Source organism: Indicator indicator, chromosome 19 (genome assembly GCF_027791375.1).
Source record: "Indicator indicator isolate 239-I01 chromosome 19, UM_Iind_1.1, whole genome shotgun sequence".
NCBI classification, from domain to species: Eukaryota; Metazoa; Chordata; class Aves; order Piciformes; family Indicatoridae; genus Indicator; species Indicator indicator.
The window spans coordinates 11,572,913-11,595,933 of record NC_072028.1 but is presented as its reverse complement, the minus strand read 5'-3'; the positions used below and the strand labels follow the sequence as shown (position 1 = coordinate 11,595,933).

General features: G+C 34.9%; 1 protein-coding gene across 1 annotated transcript in view; it reads left to right on the top strand.

Moving 5' to 3' along the window:
• The first annotated feature begins 1,240 nt into the window (after nt 1-1,240).
• The window catches only part of DPY19L3 (dpy-19 like C-mannosyltransferase 3), a 32,047-nt gene continuing 10,266 nt past the window's right edge, over nt 1,241-23,021 (top strand). Inside the window, exons 1-14 of the mRNA XM_054389508.1 lie at nt 1,241-1,349; nt 2,571-2,704; nt 9,442-9,532; nt 10,338-10,459; nt 10,652-10,797; nt 12,278-12,401; nt 13,109-13,243; nt 14,929-15,060; nt 15,844-15,945; nt 16,425-16,498; nt 16,759-16,917; nt 18,280-18,402; nt 18,761-18,872; nt 19,890-19,946. Of these exons, the coding sequence (XP_054245483.1) occupies nt 1,250-1,349; nt 2,571-2,704; nt 9,442-9,532; nt 10,338-10,459; nt 10,652-10,797; nt 12,278-12,401; nt 13,109-13,243; nt 14,929-15,060; nt 15,844-15,945; nt 16,425-16,498; nt 16,759-16,917; nt 18,280-18,402; nt 18,761-18,872; nt 19,890-19,946 (1,611 nt within the window). The 5' untranslated portion in view covers nt 1,241-1,249. The remainder of the gene's footprint in view (nt 1,350-2,570; nt 2,705-9,441; nt 9,533-10,337; nt 10,460-10,651; nt 10,798-12,277; nt 12,402-13,108; nt 13,244-14,928; nt 15,061-15,843; nt 15,946-16,424; nt 16,499-16,758; nt 16,918-18,279; nt 18,403-18,760; nt 18,873-19,889; nt 19,947-23,021) is intronic.

The following is a 23,021-nucleotide window of genomic DNA, read 5'->3' as shown; positions in this document are numbered from 1 at the left end:
CCGCCCTGGTCTCTCCGCTACGCTGTGCCGTCGCGATCAAGGGCCTCTGCCCAGGCTCCCCGTCGTGCCCCCCGAGCCTGGCCTGCAGCTGCAGAGCCTTGCTTTGCCGCACCTCACCTCAGGCATCAGCGTGGACGAAGGCGGGCCGTTCCCTTCCCGGCGTCCGGTCGAGGCTTTCCCCGAGTGTGGTGGGCAAAACCGTTCCCTTTGGCGTAAGGCACTGAGGACAGCTGGCTGAGATTGGAAATGCAAAGAAAGCGCCTAGTTATGATGACCATCTTGCCTGTATTACTTAATTAATAGGGTTTCTACAAACCAGCATTTAAAGACAACTTGGATATGTGCTTACACATTTACCTGCCTGTGTTTTCCCAGGCATGTGGGAAGCGATAAGGCTAACCTGCTGTAAAAGCTTTAAAACAACGAAGTTGTGTATTCGAGGCATTATCATTACCAGTCAGTTACAGCAATGGTAACATAAATATCAGTGTGTGTGCTTTGGGAATGGTAGCAGATTTTTGCATTCAAGATGGGACAACAGTTGATTTCAAGATACAGAATGGCAGATTGAGGCAGTTTTATGCATGGACCGTGCACACAGAGCAGAGGACACCCAGCAGCTGACAGGACTGGCTGTTCTTTTTGTCTTTTTTATTATACTCAAATTTTATGGTACTTAAAGAGTATAAAACGTTAAGGATATTTTTAATGCTGTCTCTCTAGTTGCTTTTTTTTTATAGCTCATGTTCTCTGGCATAGTTTTTGCAACTTACGCCCCCCTTTTTCAGGGTTTCCTGAAAGCCAAGATTTAAAACTTGGCTTTCTTTTTTGGGTACCCAACTGAAATACCCTAGAAACACTAATTTTTCTTTGAAGGGCTTACACTTTTTCAAAGAAGTGAAGCCTGGTACACATTTTGAGTCAAGGTGAGGGCAATCAAAATAAAGAATCATTCTGAAAACCTGGAAAAGAATATGTAAAATTGTGGAATTAAGGCTTTACAAATTTAAGATGATGGGGTTTTATACTTTTCATTTGCATTGTGTTGTAAAAACTTTTTAAGACTTGTGTTTTTGTAAGATACACTTCCAAGTACGGTGCAGTTCTGTAAATCAAAGTCTCTGATGGCAGTAAAACACAGTTCTGTAAAACACAGTATTTAGTGAATGTTTGGATAGAAAGATGCATTGCTTGTTTGTGTCCATTTAGGAGTCAGACTGAAAAATAATGAATTAAAGTGACTGACATCATGACAACCATAAGGCAGAGAAGGTTTGGAAAAGGCACAGAAGTGGCTGAAGATCAGCCTTCAGAGAAGAATGTGAAGCCTGATGGGAAAATTCTGTCTGGTGGGTGAATGACAAGGATTGTAACGTTATGGCTCTTTAGGAGTGTTTAGCTTGGGGTATCTATATTAAGCACCAAATAAATGTATGTACCAAATAAATTTTCATACTTAAAACATCTGTCACCAAAATTAATTGGATGAGATGGAGGACATGCAGATCGCTGCATGTCAATCATCTCTGGTTTAAAATACTAATTTTAATTGGTGATATTTTTTCTCAGTTTGGCATCAGTGATGCACTACCAGGTTTCATGTAGGTTCTTAAATCCTTATTCACATCATTGGTAACATAAAATTGAAGACCTCTGATGAGTTGAAGTTAAATATAAGCAGATTGCATGTTAAATCTGAATTTAACTGCAAACCTTGCTTTTTGACTATAGGGCAGACAACATAACTAAATCTAAAAATGAGACATTCGGTGTCTGAATTTGAAAGTGTTTCAGTACAAAATACACCAGTTTTGTTAGAAATGGTATCTTCAGAATTGGCAAAATTTTTTGAGTTTTGGTTTTATAATTAACTTATTTTAAGGGATGTTTTGATCAAAATTCAAGTTGTTTCTATGTAACAACAGTTAAAAAAAACCCAACAAACTAAACAGGAATGTAAGAGCACAATAAATTGAGCTGCCTAGAAATGCAACCTACCTTTCCACTCACTTTGTATAATCTTACCCTGGTGACAACAGGAGGTCATCTTCAAGTCAAAGCATGACACCAATAGCAGAGGCTGGTTTGGCCACTGTTCAGTCTCTTTATGGAACTTAATGAGACTTCTGAAACTTCAATGTTGTGTTTCACAAAAAGCCATGCAAACCTTCAGAAAACAGGCATAATTTTTAAGACATTTAAAGAAGATTTTAGTTTCTTAACTTTGTGATCTAACAGTCATCTTGTATTTCTGTAATTAAAATATATGCCCTGGAGGATGTTCCAATTCATATTTACAAATTAGATATGGTATTTATCTAGATTTGTATAGGACCATGGTGTTCTTAAACCACAGCTACATTTTACCAATTAAGGAACAGCTTACTTCATTTTACATGTAAATGAAATACGAGAAAATAAAAAATACATCTGCATAAAGACCTCTTAAAACCAAGTGTTGTTACTTACAGAATGTGAACTGTAATGGCACAGGCAATGTATAAATGTGTTTCCAAAATTCCTTCAAGTTGTGCCTTTCACAATTACAGAGTGAAATATTTTTCTTCAAGATCACACAGGTAGAAAGCTGTGGAACATACTATCAATAACTGTTGGTGGAATTGCTGCCGTCTCTCTTGGACTTCTCACATCTGTTTATGTTGCTACACTGCATGAAAATGACCTGTGGTTTTCCAATATTAAGGTAACCATCATTTTCATAGTTTGATCAGTGCTTTCACAAAACATTAACATGAATTTAAATTGAAAATTCATTTATTTATATATTTGTCTTGTAGCTTACTCAAAAACATGGGAGTTTGTTTGGGTTTTTTAAGCCTGTGCTTCAATTACCACTACTGTAAATTCTTGCTCATTTCTATAAACACTTTTCCCTGGTTACTTTCTAAAAGCATTGCTGCACAGCTCCTGCTTGAGTTGTGGCTATGGTTCTTCCAACGATCGATGATTATCTAAAACAGAATTACTGATTGTTGTTCTATAGTCGCTTTTATCCAAAGCCAAACGAAAGCAGTTAAACAATATGCAAAATCCTGGCATGCATTTATTTTATGGTATTTATACTCTGTTCTTGCACTACAGTTCAGGCACAGTCTCTTACTGTTCAGTATTAATTTTATATAATGTTACGGTAAACATGCAAAAAAAAAAAATCAGACACTCACCAATATAAACCAAACAAACATTGTGGGAGAATTTTCATTCCCAAGATCCAGGACTGACTAGTTTTTTCCTAGAATCATTGCATGGGAGAATGCAGCAGCAGACATATCTAAATTTAACCAGATAAAAGAATCAGGTGAGTCATTTTCCTTTTAGATGCAAAAAAATTCACCCTATTAGGTCTATGTATTATGTTGTTTAGAGTACACTTAGGTGGAACATTTACATTGCAATAAGTCTTTCCTATACCGCACATTTTTTATGTCCCAAAAATATTTACGTACCTGTGATGAAAATAGTTGTGGTCACTTACTCAAACAATTTGTTGTATTACGCATATAATACTGTTTTGTACCCAACTGTCATCTTCCTTTGAATACATAGGTAGATTGTGTATATATATTGAAGATACACCTTAGGTTTGCCAAAAGCAAGTACTGACCCATTCCAGTTATTGCATATTTTGGCATGTAAATAGGCCTGTATGGCATTGTATGGACATAACATGCAGCATTTTTACTCTGTTGAACTGATAGAGAGGGACACAAAGTTCACTGAGAAGCAAGTCGGTAGTTAAGTTGCCCCCCGTTGGATGGAATGCTCATTTTATGTGATAATTTCTTTTCATTTTAAGTATACTAGAATGCCATTAGATATCAAATCTGAAATAAAACCCTCCAGATTCTTTCAGTCTGGGGGTGGTTGTTTCTGTAGCTCTCATTTCATCCTAAGGAGTTGATACGATAATTTCTAACATTAAAACATGAGCAGTTTCAGCCAGTTTGATGGAAAGATTCTAAAAAGCATTAAGTTCATCTACCAGTAGGTTAAAGGAAATGCAGATATTCTCTGATCTCACTTTATAACTCCACCAGAGAATTCATGTGTCCACCATGCCAATTTTAAACTGCTAACATCAGGAAAAGCTTTAATTGGAGATTACACATAGTAGAGATGTAATAACCAGTTGTTACATGGCCAAGAGGCTCCATACATACTCCTGCTTTTTGGAGCTGTGTGTTCAATGAGTGTATAACTGTTTGTGTTGTGCATGTACACACACTCAATTTATATTTTTTTCTATGGATATCTTCCCACACAGAAGGCTGTAGCTCTATTTTGATTGATCAGCTACATGCAGTTTATTTCATAAACACATCCCAAGTGAGATTCCAGGGTACTCTTAAAGATTTGTGCTCAAATAATTTTTACAGCTTGAGATCAAACAAGTATCCTCTGCAGTTTATTTGCAAATACAAAGAAGGCTGGGGATCAGTCAAATCTGATCAAATTTTCTGCAGTTGACTGCCAAGTCAGAATTGGACTGTGCTTTCACTTTGACAAAGCTTTCTAAGGTTTTACTGTTTTCTTACCAATATTCATATCAGAACATTTAACTAAGCAGAGGAAGAATACGTATGTAGATGAGATAAAGTTTAAACAAAACTGGGTTTTGAGTAGTATGGGAAGTGAAGACTGCATATGAAGAGCCTGTGAAATTTCCTGCGAAGCAGAGACTAAAAAGCACACCTTAACATCTGTAAAAGAACATAAAAATATCTCTGTGCCTGTATGTATCAGTGGATGTAGTAGTATCTCTAGGTGCATGGACATGTTTTCCACCATTTCTGAATTGGTTAATCTTGTAATATATACAATAGTATTTATTGGTATATGTTATATACCAATAAAGTACGTATGTATATACCAGTAAAGTACATATGTACCAATAAAGTATATATGTTATATACCAATAAAGTACAAGAATAAAATACACTAGGGAACAACCTGAGATCCTCAAAATTATGATGAAAATTAATGGAAATTTTTCTTTTTTCCTTTAGCATTTTGTAGTGTCACAAAAATATTTTTTGCATCAATTGAATTTTCAAAAAAAATTAAAGAGTATTACTTTAGTGTGTACCACAGACCTCATTCACAGAATGAAGGACTGTAGTCTACTGCTTGTCACACAGTTACTACATTCTTTGCTAGACAAAATGCAGAGGCTGTTTTATTTTTATTAAAAGAAATGGAAGCAATGCTGATACACACTGTTTCATTAACCCCCATGCCTATGAAACACAGTAGTGCATTACCACTGCTCTGAAACAGAGAAGAAATTAAATTCTAAATAAGTTATTTCCATGCATTTTAAATTAGTAACTTCAGTTACTCTGAACTGGATGTAGAGTTTAAATTTGGGGATTTTATGTTACTGAACTCTCATATAAAAATTCTATAACAATAAATTATTCTCCTGAATTTTTTCTTGTCTTTCAATAAGCTATGATTAGTCAGATAGTAAGAATTCATACACAAAATTGTATGCAGGCCACTAAATTAATATAGTGAGACATTATCAGGGACCTGATTGTCATTTTTTATTTTACATGAACCCTCATGTTGTCTTTGCATGTCAGCAGAAGAAGGTCTGGAATGTTTTATCTGACACAACCTCTGTACTAGGACAAAGGTTTTTACATACACCATTTAAATACAAAAGGTAGAGTTTTTGTTCTGAAGACACCATTGACATGTGAATATCATGGTTGCCTAGTTGCAAAATTGTGCAGTTTGCCAATTGTATTCAGCTTTAAAAATTGCAGGTGTGAAGTGTACATTGTACAAAGTCATGATTCTTAACTTATAAATAATTGAAGTCACAAATTGCCTGTACACTTGTAGTGATTACCTTCCTGTAATTTCAATTGCAGTTCATGGAAAGTCAGTTCAGTCTTGGGTGTCTTCCAGCAAAGGCTCACCCAACTAGAAGAACTCTTCTGTGATTATCACACCATTTTGTTCTATTTTGAATGTGGCTTTCAATAGTGCATTGATTTCAGCTGCTGCAGTATGTGTGAATCTTGTTCTTATTTGCTAATGAGTATGCCTACTAGTATAAATTGGCCATGGTCTCTGAAGAAAGATGTAATATTGTTCCTTATCAGAAAAACTGAAAATGCAGTTCTTGAAGAGTGTTTTCTACTGTGAAAGAGGTACATGATTGATATTCTTTTTTTATTCCAAGACCTGCTGAAAGAGAGACTAGAAAAAAATGAAAATGCAGAATACTGTGTCACATAGTCAGAACCAGTGTTGGTGTACACTTCTATCAGGGATCACAAAAGGTTATAATCACTCATCCAAACAATTTTGAAGAAAAAAGTTTGGATCTCTTCTCTTGCATTAGAACAACAAAGATTTCTGTTTGTGATGGTGCCAGCCAAAACAGATTTCTTACCCAAAAATCATTTCACAGTTTTCAGAAAAGTTGCTGCACTACACATAAAAAAGGGCGGTCTCTTTTCAGTAATTGACTGCTCAGATATAGAATCTTACAGGTACAGAATCTTCTACGAAGATAAAAAAAATTGGAATGAGGGGAGAATTGCTTCACCACACCTGTCAGCTGTCATTTTGCTTGTTCAGATGCAGACTCTGAAGAAACTTTGATCAGAAAAGATACAAGGCCACATATCAAATTAATACTAGGTCACAAACAGGTATACTTCATCCTTTGTCCTTCATACTTTGTCCTTCATCCCTTCCAGATAAGCATTTAAACTACTGTTGTTGAACTTCCCTTTAATAAAATTGCTGCTTGCATGAAGTCAGGACTAAAAAATAAGAGATTTTTAAGTCTTTCAGACATGCAGGATAGGAATCCTGGGATTCCTTCTCCGAAGTACTTGAGTTTTTCCTTTTTACACTTTGAATATGAAACAAAAAAAAATTAAAAAGGGAGGCAAACAGGTACCAAACTAATTAGAACTCTGCAAAGTGAACACAAGCTATAAAGAGGACAGTCCAATAGGTTGGTGATACTTTTCCAAGGTACCCATTGAGTGGTTATGGGTATGTATTCTTTATCAAAAGTGATCTGAGTATGAACCATGCCGTTCTAACAGATGGGCATGAGGTTAACCAGTGAAGAGACCATGTACTAGGATTAAATATATTTGTTGAAGGCATGATTCACGATCAGGAACACTGATAGCAGCTGGCTGTGTTGAATTTCAGCTTGCATGATTGAGACTATTCTCAAATCTTTTCAATCTTAAATTGAACAACTAAAAATTTTTTCAAGTACAGAAATTGTTCTTTAGCTTTGTCAAAAAATAAAAGCAATTGAAGCTTTGCTATGATCTTTTCTTGTAGAAAAACTCAACTGACTTTGCTTGCTCAGTATTCTGAATGACTTGGCTAAGGAGTTTGAGGAAACTGAAGCTCTAGGATTTTGCACAGGCCTTGAGAGGAAGTGTCTCTCGTGTTTTGTTCTGAATGCTTAATTTTGTTAGGATACAATTGCATAAATTGAAGTCATATGGACCTCTGTATGTATCCTGGATGATTGTGTTCTTGGTTTTTCCTTGAAACAGTGGTAACTTCTTAAACACTCACAAATTGAATATACAGGAAGGTAAACGTGTGCTGTTATTATGATTACCCATGAGTCTGTATGTTTTTATTGACTTGGAATACCAGGAAAAGTATAAAGTGCTGCAGAACTGGAAAAGTATTGTGAGTGAATAAAACAGATGTTATCTTAGCATGAAACAGATGTAAAACTCACTAGTGTTTGTCTCATAAAGCACAGCATTTGGTTGAATACAGCTGGTGCCAGGATTACAAATTAATCATGTTTGAATGCATTTTTGCTAATTAGATCCCCCTCTGTAACTACTCTCTCCCCCTTAATAAATTCCAAATGTTAACTTTTTTTTTTTATGAGCTCTTAGAATCAACCACTTTTTGGTGTCAGAAAACTTTTCAATAGTGAGGAATTTGAAACTAGAGTTCATTCAAAATCCAACATTCTCATTCTGCTAAGTGTGTGGCTTTTAGTATTTAGTGCCAATGTCAGTTTCTTCTGCTGATATTATAATGATTTGTATGTTGTAGGGCAGCTGGAGAGTTTAATTGTGAACTTATATTGAATAAGATGTGTTTTTTCTGTTGATTTTTCTCAGACCAGAACTAATACTGGTTTAGTTTGTCAGCAGTTGACTTCAATAAAACAAGGTAATATTCCATACTGGGCAGTAGAGGAGGGAGAAGCATGGTATTTTCTGTAGCTTTATGTTAGCTTTGAAACAGTGTTGATTCTGTTCCAGCAAATGAGATGGGACTCTATAAGAATAAAGATGAAAGTCTTGGGATGCAATACAAGATTGCATTAATCTCACTTAAATCTCTTTGGCTTGCACACACCACATGCAGGAATCCCACTGAGTTTTCAAATATATATCAAAGCCTTTTCTAACTTGCTGCTTATCAGAGATAAGATGGGATGTTTACATGTAAACTGCTAAAAAGATCACTAATAGCAAAACAGGGTTTTTGTAAGATGTCCATTATTTCTTTTCATATTGGTTGTTCATGTACTGTTTTCTTTCAATGTGGTTGCCCAAGGTTCTGAATGTGTTAAGTATCACTGGGTCTTCACAACTGATGAGTTTACAAAGGAGGTGAATTCCAAAAGCAAAGATCCTGCACTGGCAGCAGTTTTATATAGAAGAGCTTTCGTTTCTTACTAGATTCCACCTGCTGCAATAACAGCCTGGAAAGAGGCATAGGGTTGGAAGTGTACCTAATAATTGTAATAAATGTATCTATATGTAAATAATTTTAATGCTTTAAAATTTAAAATAACAATTTTATCGGGACCTAAAAACAAGTGGAAAATCGCCTTTCCTTTAACTTGCAATTTAAGTATGAGAGTGATGAGCAGCTGGCTTCCTGCAAGAAACAGCATCTATCAAGGGGGCAGCAGTTTACCCTGCCAACTGAAATCTCAGAGTGACATTATGGTGCAGTCCCAAGTGCAGTACATCGAATTAATTGAGCCTTAAGGTGGCAAAGCCATGGAACATTATGGCTTATCTGCATCTGGAGGAAAAGGTTAAATGTATGCAGTAAGCATATGCAGTTTTGAAGTCCAGCTGTTGGCCATGGCACCTATCTAAACACTGAATATTACCAAAAAAATAGTAAAAATATCCAAATCGTTTCTTATCAGCATATCAGAATCACAAAAAGCATTTACTAGTAAACAGAGGCAGACACCTCAGCCATTTGCCTCTCACCCTAATTTGTCTATGTATTTTACCTGTGTTTGAAGTTGCATAGAATGCATGAGTCCTAGGACTCAAGCAGGGCAGTTTCCCTGATGCAGCAAGAATGAGTTGAAAGCAGCTTTGCTGATTGTGAAAAAAACAATGGAAATTTAATTTACTATTGAACTCTCCCTTTCAGGAAGTTGAAAGAGAAATTTCGTTCAGAACAGAATGTGGACTTTATTATTCCTACTACAAACAGATGATTCAGGCTGCATCCATACAGCAAGGTATTGTAAACTGTAAAGTAAGTTTTACTTCGTGTTGCCAGCTGAATAGTGTTTTTTCAAATATAATTGAGAACAAGGAATACTGTAACTGTGAAAGATAGCATCACAATTGTGCTGGAGACAGATTTATTCTGTTTATATGCTAGGGAGCCTGTGTCACACCTTCCATGTTCTGATGAGGGTAATCACTTTTGGAGATGGCTTTGGTATCTCTTAAGGCTTCAGCCATGCTATTTTTTCAGTATATTACTTTAATTTTTATTCTTCCCTTGTTTAATTTAAATCAGGTATTATTTGTAGAAGAGGGATTTTTTTTTTTTTCTGTATGTCTGGACAGCAAATGACACAATAATCAGGTTCCAAGAAAATTATAGATGATGGAGTTTTCAGTGCCGGGCTCACATTTTCTAGATATTTAACTATTGCTTCCTAGCAATTTTGCTTATAACTATGTATTTGTTGATACTAACATCACCTGTCTTCAAAGTAGTGACAAGAATGGTTCTCAAGATCCAGTACATACCACAGATTCTATGCTAGGAATGTAAGTGTAAAAATAAATGTTCTTACATTACTAAATATATAATACTTGAGTTAGTACTCTGAGCCACATTTGAACCAGGGAAACATAAGACCTCAGAAGGCCATGTTGATTCAGAGGATAATACGTTCTGAATCCTTGTCTCACAGTTTGCAGGTTTTGATGAGAGATCCTAAAATACCTTTGAAAAAGTTATTCACTGTTCAAATGAAGATGGAGGGGAAAAATGACAATCTCCTATTTCGATTTCTCTTTATCGTTAAGGTTTACATGATTTAGTATATGACAATAAAACTGAATCTGTGAGGACAATTAACATACTTGAAAGAATGAATGTTTACCAGGAGGTGTTTCTCAGCATTCTGTATAGGATTCTTCCAATTCAGGTAGGCATTTATTTATGGCTTTAGATTCTAAGTGCATTATGAAGATTGCTCAGTGAATCATAGCTCCCTTTTTTAGCTGTTTTCTGAAGTATTTGATACCTTTTTAATTCATAAGGGCAAAATATAATTCATATTAAGTATAACCCCCTCATTAGTGTTTTATATCAACATCAGTATTCTTTTGTTTTACAGCAATACCTAGAGCCCGTTTATTTTTATATCTACACTTTGTTTGGACTTCAGGCAGTTTATGTCATTGCTCTGTATGTAACAAGCTGGCTTCTTAGTGGAACATGGCTTTCAGGGTTGTTGGCAGCTTGCTGGTATATTACAAATAGGTGAGTGAGATTAATCATTTAATCTTTCTAATCTTTACCTCATGTCAAAGGTAAGGCATTAAACTTTCAATTGTATGATTAATTGGACAAAAAATGAAATTATAATGCCTTTGTCCAGATTAGCCAGAAAATGGGGGGAAGTTAATAATACAAAATTTATAATTTGGCTTAAATTGGTCTCTCAAAGTAGACAATATCTTTCAGATGTGTCTGGATCTCCAGATGATGTACCCCTTTTTCTCCAACCTAGTATCCCTTAGATGTTAAACACACGTATTTATATGCTCTTCAGGCCTCTCCTCACTGCTCCACACTCAATCTCCAGGGAGTCCTTCAATGACGTAAGATCATGAGAAGTTCAGTTCCCCTGTTCCCTTATTCCTAAGACTCGGAGAATAGTTGAGCTGTTCTACTGCTTTGTCGCTTGAAGAATTCTCAATTTAGAGGGAAAAATAAAAGAAATGGCTCTAGGCCAGCAGCTTGCTGGCATGAAGCTAAGGCTGGTGACAGCCATAACTTAATACAGAAAGTAAGAGTACAGTGTCAGTTCTATCAAAACTGTTTGATAAAATGTTTCTTTCACCTAAGATGAAAGTGTTTAAAAATTACGTGCAATGTGCACATGTTTATTTCATGAGGTCATCTTTTCTACTTGCAGCATACTTGGAGCAAATGTGTTTTTTCCATCTTTCTAATAATTCATGAACAGTGGAAGCTTGTTATCCCTTAATGCAAGTAGAATATAACTACATGAGATTAAAGTAGATAAAGACTTTCTGGCCAGATGAAGTACATCTGAGGCTACTGAGTAACTCCATTTTAAACTTTTTTTTTCATCCAGCTAAGTCTTGCCTCAGATGTGTTCCTTTTTAGGAAACATTTTATCTACACAATTCTTTTATTTTTTAAACTTTTGGGTTAAGTTTTGTAAATTCTACTCTTTGAGTAACTTTTTGCTAACTTTGGACACATGCTTTTTATATTAGAACATTAACAAAAACCACCAATATTTCCTAAACACTTCAGCAGTATTCAGATCCAATGCACTGGGGTCACAGTGAAGAAATAGATACATATTCCTTCTTTATATGTGCTTTTTACCAGCCAAAAAAAAAGTGAAGTAAAATTACCTGTGGCATGAAAAATATATGCTGGATCTTGGGAGTGGTTTTATTGGGGGATTTGTTTTTTCATTTTTTAATTACCTGAACTGTGCTTCCTAAGTAAGATTTAATCCATAGTTGAGGTTATTTAGCAGTAAATGGAGGTAAAGTACATTTGGTGTACAGAAAAAATGTATGACTTGCAGAACCTTCATGGTGTTTTTTCAGAGCCAGGCAAGTTGAAGGAACTAGACTGTAGAGCCTCAATTTTTATCAATAAGTAGTTAACATACCACAGGGATTCCTGTCATTGCAAGCTCTCTGTCACCAAGTTGGTGTTTGTTTTAAATTTATGGAACTCCATTTGTTTTGTACAGAATAGATACTACAAGAGTAGAATTCACCATCCCTTTAAGAGAGAACTGGGCACTACCATTCTTTGCCGTTCAGATAGCAGCCATCACATACCTACTCAGAGCTCATTTACAGCCTGTTCAAGAAGTGAGTATTTCTAATAAGTGTGACACAGTAAAATCAGTATCTGAAAACTGTCTATAAAACTTGAGACAAAATACTTAGTAAGCATTTATAGCAGTAGGGGTATACACACACAAATCACTTGGAATGTTGAAAACATTAATAAGATGAGCCTTCTGTTAATTTAACGACAGTACTGTGTGTTTAAGAAGGTGTAAGAGACTAGCAGAAAGTGGGCAGTAGAAAAGCTTGTGAAGCATTAAGTATTAAGAGGTTTCTTTTGATTTAATTTGTCTTACAAATACTAGACATCCTATAAGAATAAAAGCAAATTCGTGATAGTTTCTTTCACGAAGAGTTCCTAAATCATTACTCCATAATTTCTTCAGGTAACTGCCATTAATAGAATTGTAAAACACATATTGCATCTATGGGCTGAAACTATTTGAGATTTCACCATTGTCTTGCAAGTGGTATTAGAATGGTAAAATACAGTATAAAAATGTGTAACTAAAAAGTTAATTATCCTCCAAGCAGTTGTTGCAATTAGTAAAACTCACATTAATGTTTTAAAAAATGATTTAAAATAAAATACATTAAAGTTGGGTTTGGTTGGTTTTGATGGGAGTTTTCTGTAGTTTGGGGTTTTCTGGGTTGGTTTTGTGTTGTTGTTTTTGGATTTTTTTTTAATGAAGTATAAACTTAAATATAACTTCTTTCCCTCCTTCCAGAAATTGACACTTGTGGTTGTGTTCATGGCAACGTTTCTCTTTAGCCTGACTTGGCAATTTAATCAGTTTATGATGCTGATACAAGCATTGGCATTATTCATACTGGACTGTTTTGATATGCTTCCCACAGCAAAGGTGAGAATATATTTGGAAATAAAGCTAACAGTTTTGGAGGTATTTTACTAACCAGTTTAAATTTAATAGAAATTTTACTGGATGTAATGCTGAAACTTTGTGCTTTTAAGTAATTACAGTACATACTGTAATTTACATACTGTAAATACTTCACATACTATAAATACTGCTTTTAAGTAGTTACAGTATATACTGCAACTATCAAAAATGAATAATCAAAACACCATTTCTGATTTCTTCTCAAATGATCTTATTCCACTTTCTGTAATTTATTTCCTATTGTGTAATTTTTGTCTAGTTCAGTTCAGACAGCTACATTTTGACACTGTTAAGGGACTGCTTTTAAATACCATTATAACAGTTGATCTAGTAACACAATTAAGCATGTCCTCTAGAAATGGCCAGGCAAAAAAAAAAAAAAAAACATAAGAAGTCTTTACCTAAGGTGAAGTTATAACTATATGAATTTTGCTTCAAGTGTTGTGCATCATTGTTTGAAAGTCAGATGTAGGCACTGTGTCATAAAGAGAAGGAAGATAGAACAGACTGCTCAAAAGAAGCAGTTATCTTTCATATATTGAAATTCACCGCAAAATAACAATGTTGTCACTGCTGTGTTGCTGACCTGAATGAGCCAAAAAATAAAACAAGTGTTACTAAGGTGACAAGGGAACACTTACAGACAAATTTAGAAAATAGAAAATATCTAGTAGAAGATGAAAACATCTTCTGAATTCAGTGTCACTGTGAAATTCTACTTAGGAGATTTTAGCTCTTGTAAAAGCTTACAGTAGTTGAAAAAAGTTCTAACTTTACTTAAGGAAGGTTACAGTAGGGTAAAAATTAATTCACATTAATATAATTTTAAATTTGATGCAGACTTGAATATCAGTGATTGTATTAATTCAGCTGAAAATTAACATGGTGGCTGCATATAATAATAAATGTTTAACAGTTGCTAAGCTCTAGCAAGCAATTACTGCGACTAATCAGCTTCCTTAAAAGTTGGCGAATTACTAGCTTCATCCTGAATTATATTAAAATGGACTTAATGCACCACTCTTATTCCATATTAATTTTCAAAAAACTCTTACTTAAAACTGTTGGAGTTTGTTGGATCATTTAATACTGACTTTGAACCACTGCTATCATACCAGATTAAACTTAAGGTCTTTGTGCCAGGTAATACTGATGTTTTGGTACCAGAGTATCAGAAAATCAGATGGTTTTTAGTGTTGGCATTCAGTTGAGCATTTGTAGTAGTTCGGTGTAGCTCAAAAAGGGCTACTGTAAAATTTACAGAAATCAGATAGCGTTTGATTGCTGAACTGCACTGAGCTGTAATGCTTTCTTTAGCCATAAAGACATTATAGATGGTACAGAAACACTTCTTTGACAAAGGAAAATAAATAACCGTCTTCCAAATATTAATTAACATTTTCCTCTGTACTTGTTTAACTCATCTGCTTTATTCTAGTGTCAGACTTCCCCAGGTATAAAATATTAACCTAACTCATTCAGAACATAAATGTAGAAAGGCTATAGCAATGTCTAAGTGTAATGATTTAGTGAAAGAGGATACAGTTTTGTAAAAATTACTGATGTTTAAATAAATTTTAAAACATATACAAAGAAAAGCAGCTATATAAAGTTATGTAGGCATTAAAATCTCATTATTGTTACAGGTTACATGGCTCTATATCATCCAGATTTCTGGATTACTGCTAGTCTGTGTCCTACAGTTCTTTAATTCTATGATTCTTGGATCATTACTTATAAGTTTTAATACTTCTGTCTTGATAGCAAGAGCAATCCAGGTAGGTACCAAAATATTTGTGTAGTACTAAATCAAGAGTGATATATATATATAGAGATGAGTAATTTATATGCATTATAATCCTCAATTACTAATACTAATTAGAGGAATTACTATAGCGTAAAGCAACAAAAACATTGCATGATCGAATAATGAATTCAATTACGCTAACTACAGCATATCCAAGCACATCAGACACCATCATTCTGTGATTGCTGTTAACATCTATGATTGTGCAAGCTGCAGTTAGACAATGTCTGCACCTATTCCAAGTTGTCTGTAGGCAGCCAAAGAACTATTCCAGAGCTTTGAACTGGAAAATTTGTTCAAAATCCTGTCAACTGCCAGGTGGAGCCAGAAGACTTTTTGCCACATTGAGGTGGAAGGTCTAACGAACAGCTATTTCAAAAGGCACACAATACTACTGAAATTAGGAGAGTCTTGGAAAACAACCACAGTTGCACTGGGTGCCAGCAGTTGTATAGATATAATGGGGCTTCTCTGAAGGAAGGCCATTTGGCTAGTTACAAAACTCTGAGAGATTGATGTGCTGGGGAGTTTTCTTGTGTTGTGGAGGAAATAGATCTTTATCCTGGTACTTGGTGATGCATATATTTTTGCTTGCATGAATCTTAATGCAGACTTCATCAGACCTATCAGATGAGTGATTTCAAATAGTCTGCATTGCTTTTGTTCCAAATGCTTACAAATTCACTGAAATACCAATATTTTGTACCAAATACATGAAAAAAGTACTGAAATACTAATATTTTCTTCTTTGTAGAAAAATCTGAAAAGGGGCAGCTTGCTCAATAGGCTTGGGAAGCTTATCCTCCATGTGCTGTTAGTCTTGTGCTTGACTCTTACAATAAATAAATTCATCAAGGTAAGCAAATAATTTTTATTGTAGAACCTCAATATATATTATGTTAAAAGCTATTTGTTAGTCATCTACAGTAAGATTCAATAACATTGCAATGAAATTCCACTACATTTCAGAGACTGCAGTTTTAGTCTCTTCAAAAGATCTGTATCAACAGATTAAAATTTACTACATGTGTAAATTAAAAGTTTTATAGTAAGGTATGATAAGTCATTGGACTAAAAAATACAGCTAAAGCAAACTTGTTCTGCATAATATTTATCAGTAAGTAGAAAACTAACCCTAATAGATATGGTAAAAAGTAACTAACTTGCCCTTTGGACTACAAGACCATAATTACAAGCTTGGATTGCAGAGTACCCTATCTGAGCAAGTCTGTGTTGCTTCACAGTTTCATTTAAGTGATGAAAAAACTGTTTATTGTGGGAAGCTTAGTTTTTTGCTACTTACAATTTCTTTTTTTTTTTTTTTTTCCTTCATAGAAAATTCTTAATCTTGAGTCAGATGAACATATATTCAAATTCCTGAAAGCAAAATTTGGATTTGGGGCAACAAGGTATGATTTAGCTGCAATTTTTTCTTTTTTTTTTTTTTTTGTATGACTTCATTAAATGAAGCCTGCAGGTTGTTCTCATCTAAAATTTTGGTGATGAATCATGTATTTTTACCTCACATTTATGTCATACATTTTCCTTTATAATAAGCTGTACAACTGTGGCTTTATAATTGCTTAGGATAAAAAGAAAACTTTGGTCCTTGTTTGCATCTATCTGTGAAATACATGATGACAAGGATTTATTTTACTTTTTCTTTCAGAGATTTTGATGCCAATTTATATCTTTGTGAAGAAGCTTTTGGTTTACTACCATTAAATACTTTTTCAAGACTCTCGGATACGTTACTTTTTTATGCCTACATATTTGTTCTGTTCCTTATGACAATAGCAGCTGTAATTGTTGCCTTTCAGAATCTCAGGTAAAAAATATTTTTAAAATAATTAATTTTTTTATCTGTTTTTTCTTGTTCAGTAGTCTAAGGAACTGACAGTTGAATAGAGGAGTGTAGACTATTACTTTCCACAAGTACTGAGGAAACAGTAGGACATATTATAGAGAGATCAGGCAAAATAAGTAACTTCCTATTAAAACTAAAAATGTAAAAGATGTAAGAAGACTAAACCAAACATTCTTCTCTAGATTCCTTCAACCTCTTCTGTTTGCTGTTGAAGATTTGCAGTGTGTGTAGGGTCGATTGTGTTTTTCTGGAGGGTGAGAAGCAGGAAAAAGTTGTCTTTATAGAAAACATTATTCTCTTTAATTTATTACATTCGCCTGTGCAAAACACTCGCAGTCAAAGATTTCCCTGGTGGTATCCCCAAACAGCCCAGAAATGAGCTAGGATGGTTTGTCCTGAACTTCCGTGATCTGTATGAAAAAGTGATAGACTTGCAGCTGGTGCATTACTGCTGCCAGTTCTCGTTGCTGATCTGTAGGATTTGGAGGATGTTACAGGACAGTGGAAAGGAAATCAGTACTGAACTGCTACTTGAAATAAAACTAATTCGTTCATTACAGACCTCTCAGTTTTACCTTTACAACCTGGGCAAAAGTTAAAAGGGATGTTGCAGGACTTGCTTAGGCAAAAATTCAAGGAGTGTCACGTAACTAATGGTCCTCATCACAGATTCTGAAACTATGTTACACTAATTGTGAAGATACTATTCTGTCTCTTAAACTCACAGCACAAATCAATTTGAAAAAAAAAAAAAGACTCTGCAGCTTTTATTTTCTGTAATCCTAAATGTAATCCAAAATATTAGTCTTAATTTTTAACACTGCCAAGTTATCCCAATTATCTCCCACCTGGAAAAAGTAGGGAAAAGCCCTACATATAAGCATCGTCTGTAGGGTTTGATGAGCCCTTCTCATATATTCACAAGACTAGCCAAATGAAGCAATAACTAGCCCTTTCAGCATCTCTTTTCAGATGTACCAACAAAGCCCAACAAAACAGTGAAGTCTTCACTCTCATCAGAAGCCCTGTGAACCCTGTGAGAATAGCTGTTTCAAGGCTTCATGCTTTTCTGTAAACAATTTTATCTCATTCTAAAACATGCCATTTAAACCCATTGCTTTTCCAGAAAATTGGATGTGAGAGTATACCTGATACTGCATTGAGTTGGTGCTATCAGGCATAATTATATCATAGAAGATTGTGGCCTGGTAGCAGTAGTATTGCCTTTTAGCCTCAGAAGGATTAAATGCTTTTAAAAATCCAAGTATGTGAAATGTGTTACAGAACTTAATGTAATACTTTTTATTTTTTCTGTTTAATTAGTGGTTCAAATCAAGTTGATTTTATGGAAAAAATGGAAGAATGCACAATAATACTGAAGCCTGATGCTGCGTACAACTTAATTCACACAGTTCTCTTTGGATGCCTGGCATTAAGCACAATGAGGTATATTTCTTTTTAATTCTACTAAAGGCTTTTTTAGACAATTGAGCATATTTTGATAAAAGTGCAAAAAATGCTGACCACAAACTGATAGGATCATGAAACTACTTTCTCACCCTCATGTTTCTGCTTGTATAGTGAAGAATTTCCAAAGTCCTTCAAAAAAGAAGGTTTGGAAGTTTGGGAGCCATGGATGTTCTCAAGAGCATCTACTAAAGTGCAGAGTCAGTCTTTTACTCAGTTATTTCAGAGTCCAGAAAATTCAAGAGCCTTGTGTTCAGAATTGCCCTAATTAAAGTGCATTCAACATGGCTTAGCAATGCTTCAGCAGATCAGCAAACATTTGTCTGTATTTTTCCAGAATGAAGTACCTCTGGACATCTCACATGTGTGTATTTGCATCTTTTGGCCTGTGCAGTACAGAAGTATGGAGACCTATCCTGAGGTGTATTCATCTCTACACGTCACAGAGGGTTAGTGCTACACTCACAGCATTTCATGAAATTGGGTTTTGCTCCCTGTCTAAACCAAATTAAGAGAGAATAGGGATCTGCTACAGTGAGTCCGATGGAGAGCCACAAGGATGATTAGGGGACTTCAGCATCTCCCTTATGAAGAGACTGAGACCTGGGGCTGTTTAGTCTTGAGGAGACTGAGAGGGGATCTGATCAATGTCTGTAAATATCTGAGGGGTGGGTGTCAAGCAGAGGGGGCCAATCTTTTCTGGGTTTTGCACAGTAGTAAGACAAGCATCAACGGATACAAACTTAGAACATAGAAGATTTCACCTCAACACGAGGAGAAACTTCTTCACAGTGAGAGTGACAGAGCACTGGAACAGGCTGCCCAGGGAGGCTATAGAGTCTCATTCTCTGGAGACTTTCAAAACCTGCCTGGATGCGTTCCTGTGTGGACTACCCTAGGTGATCCTGTTTTTGGCAGGGGGGTTGGACTTGATGATCTCTGGAGGTCCCTTATAACCTCTAACTTTCTATGATTCTGTGAAATCAAGACTCAGAATTATAAGACACTGTAGTCCTCTTAAAATGGATATATCTGAAGTACATTCTGTAAATTTAGTAAATAAAATGTATTTTCTAATGGTTTATACATTAAACAATTCCATTTGAATACACTAGATGGCATTATAGATGTGACTATGAAAAATAAGCATAAATTTACTAAAAAAGTCTTGGTCACGGTATTAAGAAATCATCATCAGTCACCTTTACAGTCTGTGACATTGAATCATATAGGGTTTTCCTCTGTGGAGAAGAAAGGTTTAAGTATATAGAAATAAATCTGTCTTTTTGATGTGTCTGTATTAAGGCATTTACTTGAAAACTAAATCCATTATGGTCTTAATTCAAACTCTGTAAATTCTACCATATAAAAAATGTCAGATATCAATACACTAAAAATTAAGTCTGTCCAAATAAATGTATCAGAATAACTGATTGTTGGTTTTTTTTTTCTGCAATTTCTCTTAGATGCATGTGATTAAGTATTCTGTACCCATAATTACATTGCTTTACATTTCATTTAAGGTAAGACATTTTTCTTCTCAATGTTTTGGCATTTTTTTTTAGTTGCATTTTCCTTTTCTCATAAAGGGGTTTTGTTTTATAAATAATTACAAGTAAGATTTGTAACTGAATTTTAAAATTTAGAGATAGGTAGAAAATTTAGAGATAGGGATAGACCACCTGAAGTACAAGTACATTTATGCTCATGAAATTCTGTGTGAAGGATCAGTTTGGTTCATTTGTTCCAAAGTAACTTTTCCTAGATACAAATGTTTGTCTGATTGTACATGTAAGTTACCAGGTGTTACTTAAATGCATGATTTTATGGAACTGTAAGTTACCTGGTTTGGTTTTAACTAAATTGCAGATTAAATACAGATAGTTAAATTGAGTAATTATTCGTTGTAGGCACAAAAGATACTCTGCTGTTCTTCATCTCATATGTTCTATAGTATAGAATTGTTAGACTCGTCAGGTACTTATCTTCGTTCTGTCCCAGAAACAAATTAATATAGTCACACATTCAAATGTATATACCCAAGACATATTTAAAATAATAACTTGTATGAGATTATTACTATGTTAGTTTGTCATATCAGAGGGATTTAGAACATTAATTTAACGGGCATAACATTCTGTTTTAATCTGTATTTACAAAGTTATGACTGTTACTCTGACTGTTAACTACAGTCAGAGAAACTCAAGGCAGTAGTGAAGCTTAACAGTTAGGAAAACTGCTAAGGGAGTTCACTCTGGAAGTCTGTTCACTCTTTTAAAACAGTGAAACAAAAACTCAGAAAAGACTGGTTTTGTAGCATAGTTGTGCTGATGTATTCCACATACATTTTCTTATTTTGCTAGTGGACTTTCAAGGATTTTTTTTTTTCCCCCCCATTGGTATGCTGGTTAGGGAAATCATTTACCATTTTCATCATCTCTGAAAATGATAGAAATAATGCTATTCTAATAGATACTCTAATGTGACAGATCAGCTGGGAATAATTTTCCTACTGCTCTCCATGAGCAGATGTGAAGTTCCTAAATCCTGTCAGATTCAATTCTGAAGTCAACGTAAGTCACTGATTTTCATAGGCTTTAGATCAGTCATTAGTTATGCTCAGTCTGCCTGAAAAGCATCACTTTTGTCTTTCTTCTAAATCTAGGAAATAACTTTTACTGACATGGAAAATTTTCCAAACCTTCTAGTGGGAATAAAGAAGTACATCACATTGCAGGATTTTTTTTGTCTTAAGTCTGTTTTTGCAGTTCAGCTACCAGGGGAGTGAATATATTTGTGTGTTTGTCTTTTCTGCAAATCTGTGAGAGTTAGTGACCTTCCAGGAAAGGATCCTGCTTGACAGGCAGATAAGGCATCTCACAGTGGTCAGAATAAAAATTCTTACTGAGAAAGATCCAGAAAGTATCCATTGCTTCTGTGAGAATGTCTTTATATATTCTCTCTCTAAAACCTTCAGAAACAACCTGACAGTGCAAGTAGATTTTAATAACAGTCTTGCTTATCTTTGTCCCTTCCAGATACTAATTCATCTGTTCATGCCCTGTGACTGCTCAGATTGCGTGAGCAGTTTGCATACTTACCAGAAAGTTAACTGGTCATCGTGGCTAGTTTTCTTAATCTAGTAGTGGGGCATTTTTTTTATTTTATTACCTGCTATGGTTACATTTGTCAGAACTATTCTTTATGGCTGTTTCTCAAAATAGGAGTTTTATGGGATTATTAACCTAATCCTGAATAAGCTAATGAAAGCCTCTTTTGAGGCATGTGGTTAATACAGTCCAAAATACATCACTTGAACAGTAATTTATGAGATACAGTTGTAGCTACAATGTTGGCTGTGTTTCAGATACAGAATGTTTTGAGACCTATAAGATGTCTATATTTCTGTTTACACAGGTTTTCTTCATTAGTGTAGCACAAACATCTTTTAGATCAAGCACTGAAATATTTCTGTGTACTTCAGCTATGCTGCAGGTAACACGTATATGATGCAGCACTAAACATTGCTTATGTTACACTTCATCTACTTTAGGTAGATTTCAGCTGTATCTGTGTCTATTTCATTCAACTTCTCAGTAGAGTAATACCCATCAATTTGTGTCTGTGTGTCTCATTCCTAAATAAATTGTGGGTATTTAAAATCACTTCCCGAGTTTCAGCAGGTCTATAGCTCCTGGTTTTGCCAAATATTCTTGATTAATAAACTATCTCCTCATATAATTTCTCAAACTGCATTGGTATCTTTGTCATGGCCAAGTCCCTTTGCTCCAAACATACACATTTATTGCAGCACATAGTGCAGCTTATACCAGTGATCTGAGCAGTCTTCAGCTGTACTGAAGAGCTCCCTATAGGAACTGTGTTTATCCTTTAAACCTGAAGTTTGTAAGCTTGACAGTCTGTATTTAAAAATGACAAAAGAAAATGTTGTGTTTGTTTCTGTTCTCTATGGAGACTTAATTTTCTTTCCTAGGCCAACAGTAGCTATAAATAACATAGTAGTACTTGCTTTTCACTTAGAGGCCAAAGGATTAATGCTTATACTTTTTGAATTCAAAATAAGTGTCCTGTATCTGAGAAGTACTGAACTCTCATAATCACCAGTGGACTGTTCAGTACCTCCAAGTTTGTGGTTAGCACAATTGTCTAGCTGTGGTCTTTCTAGCTAGAATGAAAAAGTCAATTGTGGGGAAAAGCTGTAAGCTTTCAAAAATGCCTGGGCTGTTGTCACAGCCATCGAGTTAAAAATAGCCAAGTGTATATTCTCAATATATATGTATTTGGGGGTAGTAAATATCAGTAAAGCAAAGTACACTGAAATCCCAAAGCACACCAATAATCAACTTAAGCATTATTATGCTGGATGACACCATGATCATAAGCAACAGGGATACCAAATGTGAGAGAGAAAGACAAAATCTTTCTACAGCATAAAGAGTTGGGATAATGTTTTCACTCACAAAAGATTTCATTTTACTCCTGAAAGTTAAAAATTATCTTAGATGGACCAAGGAGCTTGAGCAGGGGAGCAAGCAATTGAGTACCTAAATCTCCTAATAATTTTATTTGTTTCTATG